This window comes from Ostrea edulis, chromosome 3, assembly GCF_947568905.1.
Source record: "Ostrea edulis chromosome 3, xbOstEdul1.1, whole genome shotgun sequence".
NCBI lineage: Eukaryota > Metazoa > Mollusca > Bivalvia > Ostreida > Ostreidae > Ostrea > Ostrea edulis.
This window is the reverse complement of record NC_079166.1, coordinates 6702462-6723230: the sequence shown is the minus strand read 5'-3', so window position 1 is coordinate 6723230 and position 20769 is coordinate 6702462. Positions and strand designations below refer to the sequence as shown.

The 20769-nt window shown below is 34.6% G+C and overlaps 1 protein-coding gene across 1 annotated transcript; it reads left to right on the top strand.

The window, feature by feature from the left end:
• The first annotated feature begins 448 nt into the window (after positions 1-448).
• LOC130053169 (uncharacterized) lies at positions 449-18465 on the top strand. Its single transcript, XM_056159837.1, has 2 exons — positions 449-686; positions 16321-18465. The coding sequence occupies exons 1-2, from the start codon at positions 668-670 to the stop codon at positions 17280-17282; spliced, it is 981 nt and encodes a 326-aa protein (XP_056015812.1). The 5' UTR covers positions 449-667; the 3' UTR covers positions 17283-18465.
• The last annotated feature ends 2304 nt before the right edge of the window (positions 18466-20769 follow it).

The window sequence follows — 20769 nt, the reverse complement described above, 5'->3', positions numbered from 1 at the left end:
CACCAACTCACCCCCTCAAATGTTTATTCAACAGTTAAAATGAAGATTAATGAAACAATACTTATAGGTAGTTCTTGTTAAACTAAGGAATTTGAACAGACATTTTTATTCGGGGGTGATATGGTATTGACACCTTCTTATATTATTGCACACAAAATTATCGATTCCTGTGTATACATAGTTCGCTTACTGAGTACCTATCGGTAAAGGGAAGTAACTCAGATTCACACGTCACAATAATCGGTTTTATGGAAACAATTCCTTCAAATCGTTACCAATCTTCATGAAATTTGATGTGTGACTAGAAGGTATATAGATGAACATATACTGAGGTAATTTCGGCCCCTTCATTGGTAATTTCGGTCATTTCTTTGGTAATTTCGGTGATTAGCGGTAATTTCGGTGATTCTATGCACCCGGTTATTTCTGGTCGGGCTCGGAGTCCTCTGAGTTGCAACAATTGTCTCTCTCTTACCTGCGAACTCCAAGGAGAACAGATGTGCATTAGAGAGTGCAGCACTATAGTTCGCATATTCGTTAACTCTGTATAAGTTAATCTGTTTATTGGTTGATATATGTGTTTCTAAGTGTTTTTCCGGTGTTTTCGTGTATAGGAAATCACTTCATTGGCGTCGCCGGTAGGATATTTTGCCCACCTACGCCACGAATGATAACGATGATCACAGGTGGGAGCCATTTAATTAACTGATCAATTTTTTTTCCAGGTTCACACAACATTTATTCACGTAATGACAGTCAGGGTTTTAACATAATGCCCTTACAAACCCACCTGACTAGGTTACTCACACATCCACTCGAATAGAAGAAGATTAGAAAGGAATGAAATTACTCTGGCTTATCATCAGGTCCAGTCCAAAGACTTTCTACCTACGTAACTATTGATAGCTACATAGGTATTTAAATCTACTTACCTGTTTTTGAAAATATAAATAAATAATAATTAAGGCGCATCTTTTAAACAGGTCAGTCGTTTCATGTATCATGTTGTGCAGAATTCAGAGTGTAAATTTGAATACTTTACGAGGGTGGAGAATGCAGGGGAAATGCATGAAAATTCGCTCCCAAAACCTATAATGTAAAACTGCATGAAGGTAAAGTCGGCACTGTGTACATAATATACCTACATGTATTTACCCAGATAGATATTAAAGTTTAATAAAATATTCAAGATTTGAGAGCAATTTATTTGATTTGTATGTATAAATAATTCAAACTTGAATTATTCTCTTCAGTCTGAATATTATGCTATCATACATGTAATTTTGTTGTATGATAAAATATTGGTAACAGCTATAAACCTTTATTGTATGTCCTGAGCCATAAATTTCATAAATTTAAATAGTAATTTTTTTTTCATTATTGGGACTGAAAAGTTGTAAATGCTGAAAGAATTTAATCCCACATACATGCGCGCCTCAAAAGACTGATTCGTGGAATGAGATCATACACGCATGTACTTGAGTAGTATAAATTTATTAAACACATAACGATAAAAATTTATAGTACACCTTTATAGCTTCATTTCAATGATATATATTAAATTCTCAAACTATTTCATAATTACATACGAGAAGTCAGAATCGCCAGCGTAGCCAAACTACTTATATCGTTACAGTACTTATCTTCCTGTCACAGTTGATTATTTTCTTTCTAAAAACTTAACTTGTATTCGTCTTTTGTAAAATCACTGGATAAGTATTTCAAATAATTTTTCCCGGGGTGGTGTTAAGTATAACATATCAAGAGGGAAAGAAGGCGAAAGTTAGATCCCACACACACATACTCATGTACAGTTCCTGTATCAAATGTCATTTAATTTTAAAAATACACCGTAAGCTCATTCTTCACATAAAGATTATTAATGACCATAACATGAATATTCTTGATGTAAGGTCATTTGCACCATTTCTACAGGTTTAAAAATTGATTAGAGTCTTAATATATCTTACTAATGGCAAATTTTTTTTAATTAATACTGATAAAAAGTTTCCATATGATCAAAGAATATGTCCTGGCCTTGACCCATGGCCACATTGTCAAGTTCACTTTTTAGAAAATACAAACCCTGTCCTGGCCATATCAAGTAATGAAGAAACATTTAGATTTTATACTTACAACAGATTTTCATGTTAACTGAGGCTGCATTAGGACCTGACCCAAGGACATATGGTCAAGTTCAAGGTTTTTATGTCACACAGCTCCGACGGAAAGCAACGAGCTTTGCTCTAGTTGTTGATATATTATTGTAAAACACTTTGATCCACTTAATAATAGATTCACCAAAATTGAAAATTCTTAACATTCTTATTCATTATGTCATAAATTAATCTTGTGTTTTCTGAAATATTTCTTCCTGATTTGAATCCAGTTTGGTCTCCACTGATTAATTTTGGGAGAACAGATTTGATTCTACCTGCAATACATCCAGACCCTATCTTATAAACTGTATCGAGTAAGGTACACTGTAATAGGGCGCCAATTTTTAAAAAATTGTTTTGGTTTGTCCGGTTTTGGTAAACATGTAATGATCCCTTTGCTTTTGTGTAATTGACAGTTCTCCCCTATTATAACCAGAATTTGATGTCCTAGTAACGAAAATTCCAAGGTCTTTCCAAAAAAGATTGAAAAACAGTAGTTAAGCCATCACTTAAATTCCTGGACTTGTATTATTTTTATGCCCCTCTTTGAAAAAGAGGGGGCATATTGTTTTGCAAGTGTCTGTCGGTCGGTCTGTAGACCATGTGTTGTCCACTCAATATCTTTCGACCCCTTTGCTTGATAACAACCAAACTTGGTACAGGGGTTGCCCCTGGAGAGTAGATGATCCTTATTGATTTTCAGGTCACATGGTCAAAGGTCAAGGTTCAAACTGGACATAGTAATATACTGTCCACTCAATATCTTGAGAACCCTTTGCTTGACAGACATCAAACTTGGTACACTTGTATTTTTTCAGGAGAAGATGACCCCTATTGATTTTGAGGACACATGGTCAAAGGTCAAGGGTCACACTGGACATGGGAATATACTATCCTTTCAATATCTTGAGAACCCTTTGCTTGACAGACATCAGACTTAGTACATTGGTACGTCTTCAGGAGAAGATGACCCCTATTGATTTTTAGGTCACATGGTCAAAGGTCAAGGGTCAACCTGGACATTGGAATATACTGTATGCTCAATATCTTGAGAACCCTTTGCTTGACAGACATCAAACTTGGTACACTGATACATCGTCAGGAGAAGATGACCCCTATTGATTTTGAGGTCACATGGTCAAAGGTCAAGGGTTAGCCTGGACATAGGAATATAATGTCTGCTCAATATCTTGAGAACCCTTTTCTTGACAGACATTAAACTTGGTACATTGGTAGGTCTCCAGGAGAAGATGACCCCTATTGATTTTGAGGTATCCTGGTCAAAGGTCAAGGGTCACACTGGACATAGGAATATACTGTCCGTTCAATATCTTGAGAACCCTTTGCTTGACAGACATCAAACTTAGTACACTGGTACATCTTCAGGAGAAGATGACCCATATTGATTTTGAGGTCAAAAGTCAATAGTTGAACTGGATATAGTAATATATTGTCTCCTATATTTTAAGAATTATTTGCTTGATTGGCACCAAACTTGGTACATTGGTACAGCATAAGGAGTAGATGACCCCTATTGATTTTTAGTTCACATGGTCAATTCACTCTTGACATAGGAAGGTATGGTCAATATGTCTGCTCAATATTTTGAATTCATGATACCAGTGATCGCGAAATGTTGAAATGTTTTACAGGACATTCGGTCTGGTAAACACAGGAACATTACCGGACCGAATCACATTTTACCAGACCGAAAAAAAGTAGTATTTTTATATTGAAACATGAAAGACTTTGAGCCCCCTGGTCATTGGATTTTCGATTTAAAGGTTTACCGGGGATTGCATTACTGTTCCATTTTAATTGTTGCCGTTTTTGTATGTTTTTTTTTATAAACAGAACTGGAAGTCGAAACGTAGCAGTGATTTTTTTTTACCCAATGGTACCGGTACCCATTCAATTAGGAAAAATAGCGTCAAAATCGAACAAATTGGGAATTTTCTACCAATGCATAGGCAAATGATTTCAACTAAAAGAACAGAAAAGAAAACAAGTAGTATTCATCTCTTTACAAACTTTTTTACAGTAATATTTGTTGTTGTGAGGCATAAGGAATCGTTGTAGTTCTACAAAGCACACTGCCATGATCTGTATTTTCGATTTAATACCGGAAGTGAACATTTTAGTTACAGTACCCGCAACGTTATTCTTGACATTCCTATCGTGCTCTATCGTGCGTGTATCCTATCGTATCGTGCGTGTATCCTATCGTATCGTGCGTGTATCCTATCCTATCATGTATCAGGTTTTCCGTTTTCTATCGTGTTTTGCGTTTATCAGGTCTATCGTGTATCGTGTTTGCGTGTATCAGGTTTTCCGTTTATCGTGAAAATCGTTTCTCGTGTAGCTTCGGAAACTATCGGGATCGTTTATAAAATCTAATGAAAAAGTACGATACTTTCCGAAACCTTTATTCGTTTTGTTAAAGAAGCTATTTTTAGGAATCGAGGAAAGACGGTATATTTGAAGGAGAACATAAAGTTGTCGATTTTAAGGCAGAAGAAGAGATATTTGTCTGTCCAGAGAGAGAGTGAAAATTTATCACAATTTAATTCTAAGTAGTCTGGAAAGTAGGACAGTAAACCGAGCACAGTAAATCTGAAAGCTCCTTCTGAAGTTCATAAACATTTGTCTGTCTAGAAACAGTTATTTGTAATTAATACTAACAGAAAAATAGGGAGTTCCGATTTGAAAGGAAAAATCAGTAAATTACATTGTTTATCACATACATGTATATTTTAATAATGGTTCTTTTTCTTCCGATTTTTTTTCCACGTGTATGATACTTATATAGCAACTGCTGAACTTGTGCGCGTCCTTATATCTGATTTGTGTATCACCCGTGTTTTGACAGCTAACATTCTCAGGGACATTGTATTTCACACATTTAGAAGATTAAGTTTTAAAAGGGTGCAAGGGTGTTGCATCCCCCAAAATTCTGCTCAACTGGGCACGATTCCGCTGTCATCGTTGTTTTGTTTTTTATATACCTTGTACATGTACACATGTACCAATACTCGTACGTGTAGATACTGGAAATTTATGTTGGTTTTGATGATTATTTGAATTTTTTTACCACACTAAGCGTTTCAAAATTGCGAATTTAAAACAAGCCGGGTTTTGTTTATGTTTTTTAAACAGTATATTTATGTTTTGTTAACAAAATATCAATTCAAATAAATATGTTCCAATTACTTATGACTATCAATTATCAATCATAGTGTAAAAATATCTAACAGGTGTAGTGCGGTTGATTTTTTTTAAAGCGGTCGTTATGAAAATAACTTGAGATGTTGAATGAGCCGTGAACTTAGAGCTTGATGCAAAATAACCCCCTCCTCGCTACACGCACACTATTACTTGGTTTTATTTCATACTCAAGGTAATATACATTAGCATAAGAGAGCTACTGAAGCATGATATCACTACATTATATTACATTTAGTTAATTCCCTGTATAATCTATATATTAAACATTAGGTGACAATATAAGTTTTAGAATCATTGGCTGATAAAATTCATATAGATATTAAATAATGAATTCAATGCCGTATATATTTTATTATTTTTTTTTTTTAATTTTAGCTGTGATGGCATTAAAAAAAACAAAAAAAAAACGTACGACCGTGGATTAAAGAAATTATATGGTACAAAACCGATCAATGTTTTAAACAAATGTTACCGCGACGGGGACAGGTAGCTGATAGTCATCCCGCGATGAGAACGCGGTTTTCCTGAGTTACCTATAGATTACCGCGTTAGATTTTTTCCCATCGCGAGAACGCGGGAAACAAGAAATCCGTTTTGTCCGTAATGTAGGTATATAATGAACATTGAAATCCTTCAATATTATTATCAACATAATGTAAACATAATGTAATTATGTTGTAGGTATCAAAATTTCGTTCCGTCTAAACCGTTTCTAAATTTACAACATTTCTATCAGGTTTTCTGTTTATCGTGAAGATCGTTTATCGTGTTTTGCGTTTATCAGGTCTATCGTGAAGATCGTTTATCAGGTTTTGCGTTTATCAGGTTTATCGTGTATCCTATCGTATCGTGCGTGTATCCTATCGTATCGTGCGTGTATCCTATCCTATCGTGCGTGTATCGTGTTCTATCGTTTATCATGTCAAGAATAACGTTGCGGGTACTGTAACTCGTACAATGTTTCAGACTAAGAAAATTATGTTTTCGGCAAGTGAATTGGGAATTTTTGGTCTAAAAATTGGGAAAAATCAACGGTTTTTGGCATTGGGAATGGTAACGTTTATCGGTACCAGTTATATAAGGGTGGAAAACGCTGCATAGTTTCCGAAACCGTTGCCGGTAAGTCACCGGACATTCGGACCGGAAATATAACGAAGTTTACCGGACCGAGAGTCAAATTACCGGACATGTCCGTCGGTCCGACGACATTTCGCTTTCACTGTGATACTACTATCAATTAAATGATGTGTGTGTATAACCCTTTTCAATTTTGCACCGTGGGGGACATATATGTTTTACAAACATCTCTTGTTCGTTTTTATGTTCCCCAAACAAAGATTGGGAACATATTGTTTTTACTCTGTTTCTTATTAAGGTCTTCCATTACCAATGGATGACCTTCTAGTGATTGTACTGTTTATTAGGGTCTTCCGTCTCCAACGGTCCAGACCCTTCTATTATTCAATTGTTTCTTTTTCACTTTTTTTATTAGCTCACCTGAGCTGAAAGCTCAAGTGAGCTTTTCTGATCACCCGTATTCTGGCGTCTGTCCGTCCGTCTGTAAACTTTTCACATTTTCAACTTCTCAACAACCGCTGGGCCAATTTCAACCAAAGTTGGCACAAAACATTCTTAGGTAAAGGGAATTCTAAATTGTTTAAATAAAGGGCCAGGCCACCTTCCAAGGGGAGATAATCAAGAAAAGGTAAAAATAGGGTAGGGTCATTAAAAAATCTTCTTCTCAAGAACCACTGGGCCAGAAAAGATGAAATTTATAGGTAAGCTTTATTAGGTAGTGCAGATTCTAAATTGTTAAAATCATGGCCCCCGGGGGTCGGATGGGGCCACAATAGGGGATCAAAGTTTTATATACAAATATATAGGAAAAATCTTTAAAAATCTTCTTCTCAAGAACCACTGAGCCAGAAAAGCCGAGATTTATATGAAAGCTTCCTTATATAATGCAGATTCTAAATTGTTAAAATCCTGGCCCCCGGGGGTCAGATGGGGCCACAATAGGGGATCAAAGTTTTACATACAAATATATAGGGAAAATCTTTAAAAATCTTCTTCTCAAGAACCACTAAGCCAGAAAAGCTGAGATTTATATGAAAGCTTCCTTATATAATGCAGATTCTAAATTGTTAAAATCCTGGCCCCCGGGGGTTGGATGGGGCCACAATAGGGGATCAAAGTTTTACATATAAATATATAGGAAAAATCTTTAAAAATCTTCTTCTCAAGAACCACTGAGCCAGAAAAGCTGAGATTTATATGAAAGCTTCCTTATATAATGCAGATTCTAAATTGTTAAAATCCTGGCCCCCGGGAGTCGGATGGGGCCACAATAGGGGATCAAAGTTTTACATACAAATATATAGGGAAAATCTTCTTCTCAAGAACCACTGAGCCAGAAAAGTTGAGATTTATATGAAAGCTTCCTGATATAGTACAGATTCTAAATTGTTAAAATCATGGCCCCCGGGGGTAGGATGGGGCCACAATAGGGGATAAAAGTTTTACATATAAATATATAGGAAAAATCTTTAAAAATCTTCTTCTCAAAAACCACTAAGCCAGAAAAGCTGATATTTACATGAAAGCTTTCTGACATAGTGCAGATTCAAGTTTGTTCAAATCATGGCCCCTGGGGGGTTGGATGGGGCTACAAGGGGGGATCAAAGTTTTACATACAAATATATAGGGACATTCTTTAAGAATCTTCTTCTCAAGAACCACTGAGCCAGAAAAGCTTCCTAATATAGAGCAGAGTTAAGTTTGTTCAAATCATGGCCCCCTGTTGTGGGATGGGGCCACAATAGGGGATCAAAGTTTTACATACAAATATATAGGAATTTAAAAAAAAAAAAAAAAAAAAAAATATTCTCAAGAACCACTGAGCCAGAAAAGCTGATATTTACATCAAAGCTTTGTGATATAGTGCAGATTCAAGTTTGTTCAAATCATGGCTCCTGGGGGTAGGATGGGGCCACAAGGGGGGATCAAAGTTTTACATACAAATATATAGGAAAAATCTTCAAATATCTTCTTCTCGTGAACCATTGGGCCAAAGAAGTTCACATTTACATAAGAGCTTTCTGACATAGTGTAGATTCAAGTTTGCAAAAACTATGGCCTCCAGGGGTAGGTTGGGGCCATAATAAGGACTACGGTTTTACATGCAAATATATATAGAAAGTCTTCTGATATGGACCAAGGTGACTCAGGTGAGCGATGTGGCCCATGGGCCTCTTGTTTTATTATTATTATTAGGGGCTTACGTCTCCAACGGAAGACCCTTCTATTATTTAATTGTTTCTTTTTCACTTTTTTTATTATTATTATTAGGGTCTTCCGTCTTCAGTGGATTTAGACCCTTCTATTATTGTATTGTTGATTTTTCACTTTTTTTATTATTATTATTAGGGTCTTGCGTCTCCAACGGAAGACCCCTCTATCATTTAATTAAATTGTTTCTTTTTCACTTTTTTATTATTATTATTAGGGTCTTCCGTCTTCAGCGGAAGACCCTTCTATTATTCTATTGTTGATTTTTCACTTTTCTTCTTATTGTTATGTCTCCGAACACAAAGTGTCGGAGACATATCGTTTTTGCTCCGTTTCTTATTATTCTTATTAAGGTCTTCCATTCTTTACGGAAGACCTTGTAGTGATTCTACTGTTTCTTATTAAGGTCTTCCATTCTTCACGGAAGACCTTATAGTGATTCTACTGTTTCTTATTATTATTATTACCCTTAAGATAAAGTTTGTCTGAATTTCATCTTAATTGAGGCTGAATACTGTATGAATCTTAGTCTGAATTATGTCTTAAACATTTCTGAATTTTGTCATTAATTTGGAACACATTCAGCCAGTATTCAGACGAATTCAGACATTATTCAGACAATTCAGACCTTATTCAGACATACCAATAAATCCATTCAGATACAATTCAGAATACTTCAGACAAAATTCATAAAATGTATGAATTTATTCACATAAATACAAAAATGATAAGATAACATTCAGAACAATGCAGACAAAATTCAGATAACATTCAGAATTGTTCAGACAATATTCAGAATTGTTCAGATAATATTCAGAATTTGTTATATAATATACAGTCACTCAGACAGAATTCAGAATTGTTCAGGTAATATTCAGAATTGTTCAGACAATATTCAGAATTGTTCAGACAATATTCAGAATTTGTCATATAATATACAGTCATTCAGACAGAATTCAGCATTGTTCAGATAACATTCAGAATTGTTCAGGTAATATTCAGAAAATTGTCAAATAAAATATACAGTCACTCAGACGGATTTCAGCATTGTTCAGTTAACATTCAGAAGATATAAAAACTGAATCAGACATCATTCAGAAAGGTCCATGAACTGATCTACACAATGGTCTACTGGCAAGAAATTAACAATTGAATTTGATTTTTTTTTTTAAACATTGAATATATATACTCAGCTGCGCCATTTCTTCTATATCTCTTTTCTTTTCCAATCTAATTTTCTTTCTGTTTAATCCCTCCTGTTTAAAATGAAAACATCTTGGTTAAAAATTATAATAATGATATTAATATACAACTCTCTAATTAGTCAAATATTGATAATTCTGCTACTTGATTGAAATTTTAGTCCTATTAAATTATGTAATATAATTTATATTTAAAAAATATAATTATGGGAATAATTTGAATCACAGAATTCTATAGTAAATAATGTCTTAACATGTCACAGGAACACTTGAAATATCTTCGTATGTAACACTAACATGTATGTATATATATATATATATATATATATATATATATATATATATACATACATACATACATACATACATACATACATACATACATATATATATATATATATAAGAGAGAGAGAGGGGGTAAAGAGAGGTATCTACACTTTGAAGTTTGAGCAAGTTACGTCCCTTTTCTGCCATCTTGCGGTCAAAAAGTCAGCTACAAAATTGTCCAAGGGTGGTCCCTGCCCCGGGCAACCCATAACTTAGTGAAATAATTATCTAAAATCCACCGTAGTAAACTCTTACATTAAACAAATTGGTAGGGTAGTCGAGATTTTCACCGATTGACCTTTGGTTGACCCCATAAAGAAACGTAACTCGCCACGAAGTCTTGTTTAATTGCGGATAAACTCATTACCTGGCTTTTTCATGAATGTTGGTTTTCACTCGCTTCTTCACTTAAATGACATGCTGATCATTCATGACTCTAATTCAGTACCCTAGAATTAAATATACATGCGATATCATCACAAAAAATGGTGCAGAAGCTAGGAGGGAGTGGTCGACGATTGTATTTCTAGATCCATTTTCAAAACAAAAAACCCCACTTACCTTCACTATAGGCCTAATTCAGTAAACGAGTAAGTTGAAAATCGACGTGCATATGCTCTTTTCATTACTTCCAAGTTGATTATTCCATATTCCATGTGTGTTTTTTCATAACAGCTAGCACCTCTGCATCTGTCCCCTAGGGTTTCGTCTGCTTCAAATCGTAGTGCGCGCGAAACCGAATGACACTTCGACTAATTCCGTGAGCGAGTACGATCGGCCGAGTGTGCCGGATGTTTAAAAAAAAAATGTCTTTTAAAGAAAAGTTATAATAAATTATTAATTGTACTTTAGAATTTAAGAAACAGGAGTATGCTGGATAAAGTTATACATGTTTTTTTTTTTTTTATTACAAGGCGTTGAAACGGTTACAAGTAATTTCGTTGACGGATCATTTCATCCCCGTTTGTCTTCACTGTTTATGTTGTAGTTGAAATACTTATAAAATATCTTAGCTGGTCTGAAGCTAAAGAATTGATATTGCAAAATATAAATGTGTTTTGAAGTTGTTTTTTCAAACTTTGAGCATCTAGTACCTAGTTTCTGATTCTCGCGACGAGCATATGACACGAAACGGCTGACAACCGTGAATAACAATGGCGGACGATGTAAACATTGAACATGTGCACGTCCCTTTCCCCTTTGGCTGTTTCAAGAAAAACCAGTTGATGAGCCGTCTTCAGTCAATATGAAATTTAGAATGTAAGTATGAAATTATAGCCAAAGTACTGTAAGAGTACATTGTAAGACTTTAAAACGTTAAATTGGGTCGAATGAATCCAACCTTCATCATGCACCCTAGCTGAGCCTTAAATTAATTTCGAAGTTTATATCAATGTAGATCTAGGCATCCCTTTTGCCGAATTGTGCACGAACATAAAATTTATTTTTCCATTAATTTGAAAGATGGTTACCGGTAGACATGTTTTATGATAAAATCATAGCTGATAATACAAGTTTAACTCTTGTTGAACACTGGCCTGTCATTTCACGACCTGCATTTGTTCTTTTTTTTTCAGGAAATAAATCTACTTGGAAATTACAAGTGCAAGCATTCTTTAAAAGTGTCACCCTATTCCCGTAAGATCTACCTTCAATAACTATATATGACAAAGAAGTAACCAGTTCTGATGGGAAAGAAAACAAATATATATACATTTACTGCTGTGAACTTTTGTGTTTTTAATGCAGATTGACAGTGAAACAACGATGTACCACACGTGAAGGAAACATTTTTCTCTATGTTCATACATACATAGTATGGGAATATACGTTACATATATACTTTTCACTTCCTCTGTAAAAATGTAAGAGGGTATTAATTGATAATACTCTCAGAGTCTCTGCATGGATACCATCAACTTTATCACTCAGGCAATGGATATTTATTTTTGAGGCCACAAAATCTGTATATTGCTTTTTCAATAATTTTGTTGAAAAGAATGAAGTGGTGTTCGATTTAATGTGATTGACATTAAATAAAAAATACTAAGTTTAAAATGTGTTAATTGCATGATTTTTAATAAGATATGCAGCACAAAAATAGCCCATGGATACACCAATACACTTTCTGTACAGCTCTGATGCAGTACAAAATCAGCAAATATGCTGCTGGGTAGTACACTCCCATTTTATGCTGCAATTGTACTTCATATTTGCAGCACAAATAAAGTATACTTGCAGCACCAAAAACGGCATATGCTGCAATGCAGTATTGATGTGCAGCAATTCCATAATGGTTTCTCATTTACTGCTGTATATAGTCTAAGTGTGCAGCTCTATATTTCCTGTTTGGATTTTCAGATGGCTGAATTGTGTCTGACATTACACTTGAAAATTAAGAAAAAGTTCAGATTGATGAATTGTGTCTTATTAATCTAAATTACATAATTCAACAAAAATTCAGACATTCAGAAAGAATTCAGATTTCTGAACCATGTCTTACATTTAAAGGCCAAGATTCAGAAAATTTCAGACAAAATTCAGAGAGTTCAGATGTTATTCAGAAAGGAAAGAGATAGTGTAAGACAGGGTTCAGACAGCTTTTTTACATAAGACATAATTCAGACACTATTCAGCCATATTAAGAATTATTCTTCACGAAAGACCTTATAGTGATTCTACTGTTTCTTATTATTATTAAGGTCTTCCGTTCTTCACGGAAGACCTTATAGTGATTCTACTGTTTCTTCTTCTTATTATTAAGGTCTTCCGTTCTTCACGGAAGACCTTATAGTGATTCTACTGTTTCTTATTAAGGTCTTCCGTCTCCTGCGGAAGACCTTACTATTATTGTTCGCGTTCTTCTTCTTCATTATTATTATTATTTTCCTTGGTAGTACACGCGTTTTTCTCAGCCATTTCTCGATCGATTTTCACGAAATTGTCAGGAAAGATGTCTTTTGGTGACGAGACTTTGCTTGCAAAATTTCGTGCTTGACGTCACTTCCGGTCAGGAGTTATCTCTCTTTTAGTGACTTTTTGAAGGGCCTTGTTGTCCACACATCTCCTCCGTTAGTTTTGAAGCTAGAGTCTTGAAATTTCTACACAAGATAGAGTAAACATGTTAGAAGATTTGTGGGGGATTCAATTTTACCGGAGGCGATTTGCCTAAACGCTCGCCTGGACCTGAAAAAATGGATGCCAAAAATTTTCGCCGATTTCGGCGATTTTTGACCTTTGATCTCCAATATCTTTTTTCTTGCAAATATTTTGTTAAGACATGTAGAACAAAAGTTGTGCACATTTACGAGATCTTTTCGAAAATATCAAGATTTAGGGGCTAGCCCCTGAAATTAGGGATCTAGAAGGGCTCAAAGCCTCATATCTTTAAAACGACATATTTTTTGAAAAGCATTATTGAACAAAAGTTGTTCAATGTGTCATAACCTATCGATCAATATCATAAAATGGGTCTGTGGGCCTCATGGCTCGCCTGTAGAGTCGATTTTTGTCGATATCAGTCGATTTCAAAAACTTGTAACTGGTAAATATTTTGTAAGGACATATTGAACAAAAGTTGTTCAGTTTATCGAGATCTATCGATTGATATCAAGAAATAGGCCTATGGTCCTAATGGCTCGCCTGTAGAGTCGATTTTTTGTCGATATCGGTCGATCTCAATAACTTTTTACAGGTAAATATTTTGTAAAGACATATAGAACTAAAGTTGTTGAGTCTATAGAGGGCTAACAAATGACATCAAGAAATAGGCCCGCGGGCCTTATGGCTCGCCTGGAGAGTCGAATTTCAAACGAATTTCACCGCAACTTTGCTTCAGAAGCTTATGATATGAAAAATTGATTATATCTAAAGTGTCTTAAAGTCGGAAATTAAATTGGGACTCATTTGTCTTTTTTTTTTTTTTTTTTAACTCCGAGTGCATCAACAAATCGGACGGAAGACCTACTCGTTGCTCGCAACGAGATCGTGTCTAGTTATTATTATTTTTCTCCGGTACTTTTTTGTCCGGTAGTGTTCTCAGAAACTACAAAAGGGATCGATATGAAACTTTCCAGGATGATAGTATAGCGTTTGTAGATGTGCATAGTGATAGTCATTTTGTCTGCACGTGCATGCACGCGCGCGCACGTGCATTGCAATTTTAGTACAAAAAATGGAAAATCAGAATATTGGAGGAAGCGACATAAAACCTAAATAGGATGATAGTATATTATTTGTACATATGAAAAATAAAAGTTATTTTGTCAGCACGCGCACGCATGCGCGTGCACACGCATTACAAAATTTGTAAACTAACTATGGAATCAGTCTAACTTTTTTGTTGTTCATTGAATGGCTTGATATTCATATCATAGGTAGATATTGAGACCCTTAACTGATTTGCATGGTCAAAATTACCAATTTGCACGTGCGCTGCATTTTGATTGGATAATACTAAAATGTTTGTAACTTATCTTATTTATGAAGCGAATGAGATGATATTCACAGCATACGTAGACAATATGTGTATCTATATACTGGTGTAACAAAAAATGAAAACACACATGCGCGTGCAGACATTTTTCAAATGTTCAGTTTTGAAAGGAAGATAACGTTTTTGTTTTTCATCAAATTCTATTGATATTAGGGGTTTAGATGTGTCTTGGTACTCCTTACAAATTGCTGTGGTTAGAATTACTGCTCAGCACGTTCATGCACGTGTGCTGAATTCTAATTGGACGATTTTAAAATCGCTATAACTTCCTTATATTTGGTGGAAACGTTATGAAATTCACACTGTGGGCATATGATACAAATGCCTGTTGAACGACATCAACAAAAATTCGGAATCATACATGCGTGCGCGTGTATGCACGTGCAACACTTTCTTTCATTTCTTGGTACTGAAATGACCATATTGAACGCACTACATGTAATTAAAGGCTAAAATAAAATGATTTTTTGCTATAGATTCACAAGGACATCACTTTTTAATTGGGGGAGGTTTGGGGAACACATGTAACAGTCCCCGTTACAATTAGAACTAGTTTTAATAGTGTTTGTTGTTTCCTGATAAGTTATCTCCCCCTCTAGGATTAAATTTTCATTTAATGACAATATAGGAACATTTCTAAATAATTCGTCATTTCCCCATTCACGTAAATTAACATTTTATCAAAAAGGAATTCGAGAAATTTAGTAGTTACAAAACGTAATTTACTACTGTTTTAACCTTTTCTGTAGTTTGCGGAATTTGCTACTATTTGAACCATTTTGTAATACATTTATTACCAGTTACATTTTCAGCCTGGAATGACATATTTGTTGTCATATGTAATGAAATGTGTAATGAAGTTCTTTTGGATTTTGTGTAGGCAATAGAGAAAATGATAAATCGTAGAATAAATAAAAAGAAAATTTATTTAGCAATAAGATAAGAAATATAAAGATGTTTGAAAAACACAAAGAAATCACACTTTCACATACACACACACTTTCTCTCACCAAGAAAGAAAATAGAAATTGATATAGTAATTAAACCTGGCAATATTGACAATCAATATAGCATATATAACTGTCAAGACAATTCAATATTCAATGCAACAAATATTCACGTAAATTTCCCACAGTTGTTTTATTTTCATATAAATTTTCATAATATTTACATATCTCCTCCAATATCTCGTGCTGATTTGTAATTAATTTACCATTTTCTTTTTCTACTCGTTGAATTATTTTGTTTGTAAAGTTTCTTTTCTCTAGATTGCAGAGATACTCTGTAGGTTTTTCTCCCTCCTCTAGCCATTTTGCTTTTGATCTAATCATTGCAGAATGCACCTTTTAGTTTATGTCCTTATTTCTTCTAATTGCTTCTTTGCATCTGATCAATTTTGTGCATTGTTTCTTAACAATAGGGAATCGGCAGTGATTTTTATTATGCAATTGTAATCATTGATTAGTTTGGTAGGTAGTCAGTTAGGGCCCCAAGGCCCACACCATGATTTTGTTTTCATATAGATTGTGTAATAGAAAATATGTTTAAAACAAAATGAGATGTGACAAACACTAGAAAGTGTTTCATTGTGTTCAGCAGTAACTTTTCGTATTTTTTTTTTTAGACAGCATGATTGTGATTCTCTTGTGCGGTGTGTCTGCAGTAGTGTCTGCTGGATGCGAAACACCACCTTACACAGCACTGAGAAATGTAAAGTACATTCCACATAGTAAAATAGAGGTAGCAGCTCGTGTTAACTGTCCATCAACTGAACATAAAGCTATATATGTGATCAGCACTTGGAGAAATGAAACTTTGGTGTTATGTGCCTGTGAAGTAGTAATGTTTGGTGGATATTGTCCTGAAGTGAACAATAAGAACAAAATTCAAGTGAACTTTGATGCACCATGCCATAATCTTTCGTCAAACCCATGTCCACAAAAGTACAATGCATCACAGAGTTTCAGATTTACAGGTTGTTTTGTAATATTTGGAGGTATTCCGTCTCCAAAATCACTGGTCATGAAAAATGAACTGTTAGAGGGCACAATCCAGCAATTGAAAACAGATAGCGAAAAGCGTTTGTCAAAACTCAACAGGATTATTATTGAAAAAAACAATACGATTAAGATGCTGAATAATAAAATAAATGATGAAAAGGAAAAGTTCAAACAAAAGGAGATTATCTATAAATGTGTTGTTGCCTCTCTTGTGATTTTAATTTCAATGATGCTGTGCTTCTTTGTAAAACAATACTGTTGTGATAGAAAATCTGATGAATCAAATGACAATAAGCTACTGATAAACTGCTGCGAAAAATACCAAACCAATAGCGAACAAAACCAGAGGATGTTGCTAGTGGGTACATGTGAAGGTTCTGACAATGAAAATAAATCTGGTGATGCATTGGGAAGTATTGAAGGTGAATGTTTAGAACAAAGAGAAGTCAATGACGTTTCATTAGAGGATGATATTGAAAATGCCAATGACGTTCCATTAGAGGATGATATTGAAAATGCCTCGGTCCACACAGATATCCCGTCTCAGAATGATGGATTTGATGAAGTTCTTAATATATATGTATGAAGTGACAACAAAATGGATTTTAAAATTTTGTAACATTTGCAGTCAAAAATGTATATACATTGTATTACAGTCTCGCACAGTCTCAATTTCAGTGGAGAACTTCCGGAGACAAGCATACATTTCTCACCATAGCAAAAGGCTAGGAATTGACTTATTTGAGTTAAAAGCAGAGTACGCGAAATACGTCGGACCGTCGGACATTTCGGGAAAAAATGTATCTGTTCAGTAAAAATTTATATAGTCCCTGACCAAAAGTCCGGCGCCTTTACTTTAGTGCGAATTGTTTATTGTACGAGTTGCTTTTTGTTCGAATTGTTATTAGCTCACCTGAGCTGAAAGCTCAAGTGAGCTTTTCTGATCGTCTGTCCGTCTGTCTGTAAACTTTTTACATTTTGGACTTCTTCTCCAGTTCCACTAGGCCAATTTTAACCAAACATGGCCAAAAGCATCCTTGGATGAAGGGCTTTTAAGTTTGTACAAATGAAGGACCATATCCCTTTCAAAGGGGAGATAATCACAAATATACCAAAATAGGGTGGGGTCATTTTCTTCTTCTCAAGAACCACTGAGCCTGCTGAGAAGAGCTGAAATTTCCATGAAAGCTTCCTGACATACACAGGCAAATGTGCCTCACGTGAAATTCACATGAATTTCACGTGAAAATTTCTATGTGAAATTCACGTTAAAAAAACATCAAATGTGAATTCACACACAAAAAAATTCACGTGAAATTCACATGAATTTCACGTGCAATTCACGTAAAATTCACGTGAATTTCATGTGAAATCTTTAACATGAATTTCACATAAAATTCACGTGAATTTCACATAAACTTTATAACGTTAAATCATACATGGATATTTTGATACCTGAATCTCGGGTTCAGATGAACACAAAAAGGAGTACAAATCTTTATTCAATCTGCTGATAATTTAATTATTGAATTGGTTTTTAAATGTATATGGTTGTCTTCATTGTCTTTTTTTGTTTATTTCTTTTAAACTCTGAAAAAGAAGTATTTATGTATTAGAAGGACTGTTCAATATATAAAAGGCGTAATCTTAATCCTTATATACACATACTATGAATGAAATTCCATGTAGATGTAGTAGAAACGAAGAAAAAAAGTTGCAAAATTATCAATAATTTGTGTTTGAAATAAAACTTATGTTCTGAATTACGATTACCATGTTTTCTGATGAATAAGGAAAGATTAACAAACCGTCTAGAGCTATGCGATTCTGCGACACGTCCCCGAAGTGACTTCCGTATTTTCACTGTCGTGCCAATTCGTTGACGTACCCCGTCTAAAGTAATTCTCATCAGTCTGAAATAAGCGACAGCGGAAAACAATACCATGACATTTTTTCCCACTTGGACAATACTACCCTCAAATCACATGTATGTAAACAGCCCAAGTGCACCCCGACAGGTAGCCTGTTACCAACATCATAAAGCAGCGATATATAAAATGTAACTCATCTTCAGTAGTTTTACAAAACTGACCAAAACAACAATCTTTTGGAATACATGGTTTTGAATATCTACCAGTTTGAATTTCTAAAGGGTGGGCAAATATTCTTACTACTCTCACATGGAAATTTCAAATGGTCTTATTAGTTTCAATTCATAGTTTTTTTGATTTTACTGTAAAATAGTAATTTTCCACGTTTAGAAAATTTCGTGTTTTTGAAGTTGTATGTTTGAACTCTATCAATATAGTGATTCGTCAAGTAGTTGGAAAATGTGCTTTCATTCATATTTATGATGCTGGGAAATTTAGCGTATTTTTTAATTCTTAAGAGAAAAAATAATGGGAAATGAGAGAAAGTACATGTAATCATACTGCGTACAGAACTACAATGCAAGTTAATAATTTCGCAAATAGACGAGGAGAGGGAGGCGTGAGCAGGATCTACTTTATTGGTTGTTTGCCAACATTTTATAAATATACTATAACTTAAATTGCCTAATCTCTATATCGTTTTATATTTTACTTTAATTTTATTGTGTTTTCGCTTGAACATATATTAAGAAGTGTGAATATTTCACTTTCATCGCTTTTCTTGTGAAAATTTTAACATGAATAGCTTTTCACGTGAAATTGTTCGTGTGAATTCCACATGAAGAACTTTCAAGTGAAATTCGTGTGAATCTTTTCACGTGAATCACCGTTCACATTATTTCCTTGCGGAAATCAAAATCACATTAAAATTTTCGCAAGGAACTAATGTGAAAAGTGATATATGCTTTTCCCGTGAAATTCATGTGAAAAATTCCACGTGAATTGCTGTTCACGTGAAATTCATGTGAATATTTTAACGTGAAATGCTGTTCACGTGAAATTCATGTGGACATACTAACGTGAATTTCACGTGAATCACTTTTCACGTGAAAGGTTCATGTGAACAGCATTTCACGTGAGGCACATTTGCATGTGTAGTGCAGATTCAAGTTTGTTCAAATCATGGCCCCCGGGGCTGGATGGGGCCACAATAGGGGATCAAAGTTTTACATAAAGATATCTGCGACTGCGAAAAAGGGCCCAGATTCGACAGCACATCATTTTTTTTTTCAAGTATTACTATATTTATTAATAAATACCAAGCTTGGAGGTTATAAAAGTTGGATCGGGCTCCAGCTCCAACTCTAGCTCGAAAACAAGATTTGGAGTATGGCTCCAAATAATTTTAGGTTAAAAAAACTGGCTCCAAATCAGGCTCGAACGTTGTCTTGAAATTTTGAGCCGGAGCACATACTCGAAATGAGGGTTATAAAACTTTTGAGTAAGGAAAACATACTCCAAATGGAGTATGCCATGCTTAAATCTCGAGTAAGCTCAAAAGCTTACTTGAGATTTAAAGTATGTGCTCAAAGTGTCGTTTGGGGTACTGTCCCTGAAACGTTCTACTTCCCCACTTGAACGGTGAACGCAAAGCGGAATATTTCGGATTTTACCCTTGATTGTACTTATTTTATAACAAGGTAGGGAATATATATATATATATATATATATATATATATATATATATAATCGTGAAAAAAACCGCCTCAGTGTCCGCAGACTATAAACCAGTCCCCCTTCTATCGACGATGATAGAATACATCTGATTTTAATCAGACTGCAGTGTCTGGTAATAAAAAATGATGTGAAAAATTGCCTCAGCGTCAGTTTGTTTTTTGTTTTGTTGGTTTTTTTTTTAACTTATTGATTACTGGATACTGAGGCAATTTGTCACATTATATATATATATATATGGACTGAACATACAGATGTATTCAGAACTGTAGAACTATACAGTATATATATATATATATAATCGATTCGGGAACTGAATGTTCTACAGTTCTGAATACATCTATTTCTCATGAAATGATCGTAAAAAGGGTGGTACCTCGTGCTGATGCCTGAACGCTTCTAAATAGTACAAAAGGTTCATTCCAACGTACATTTTAATTGTGTAATTCACTATATTGTAACTACATG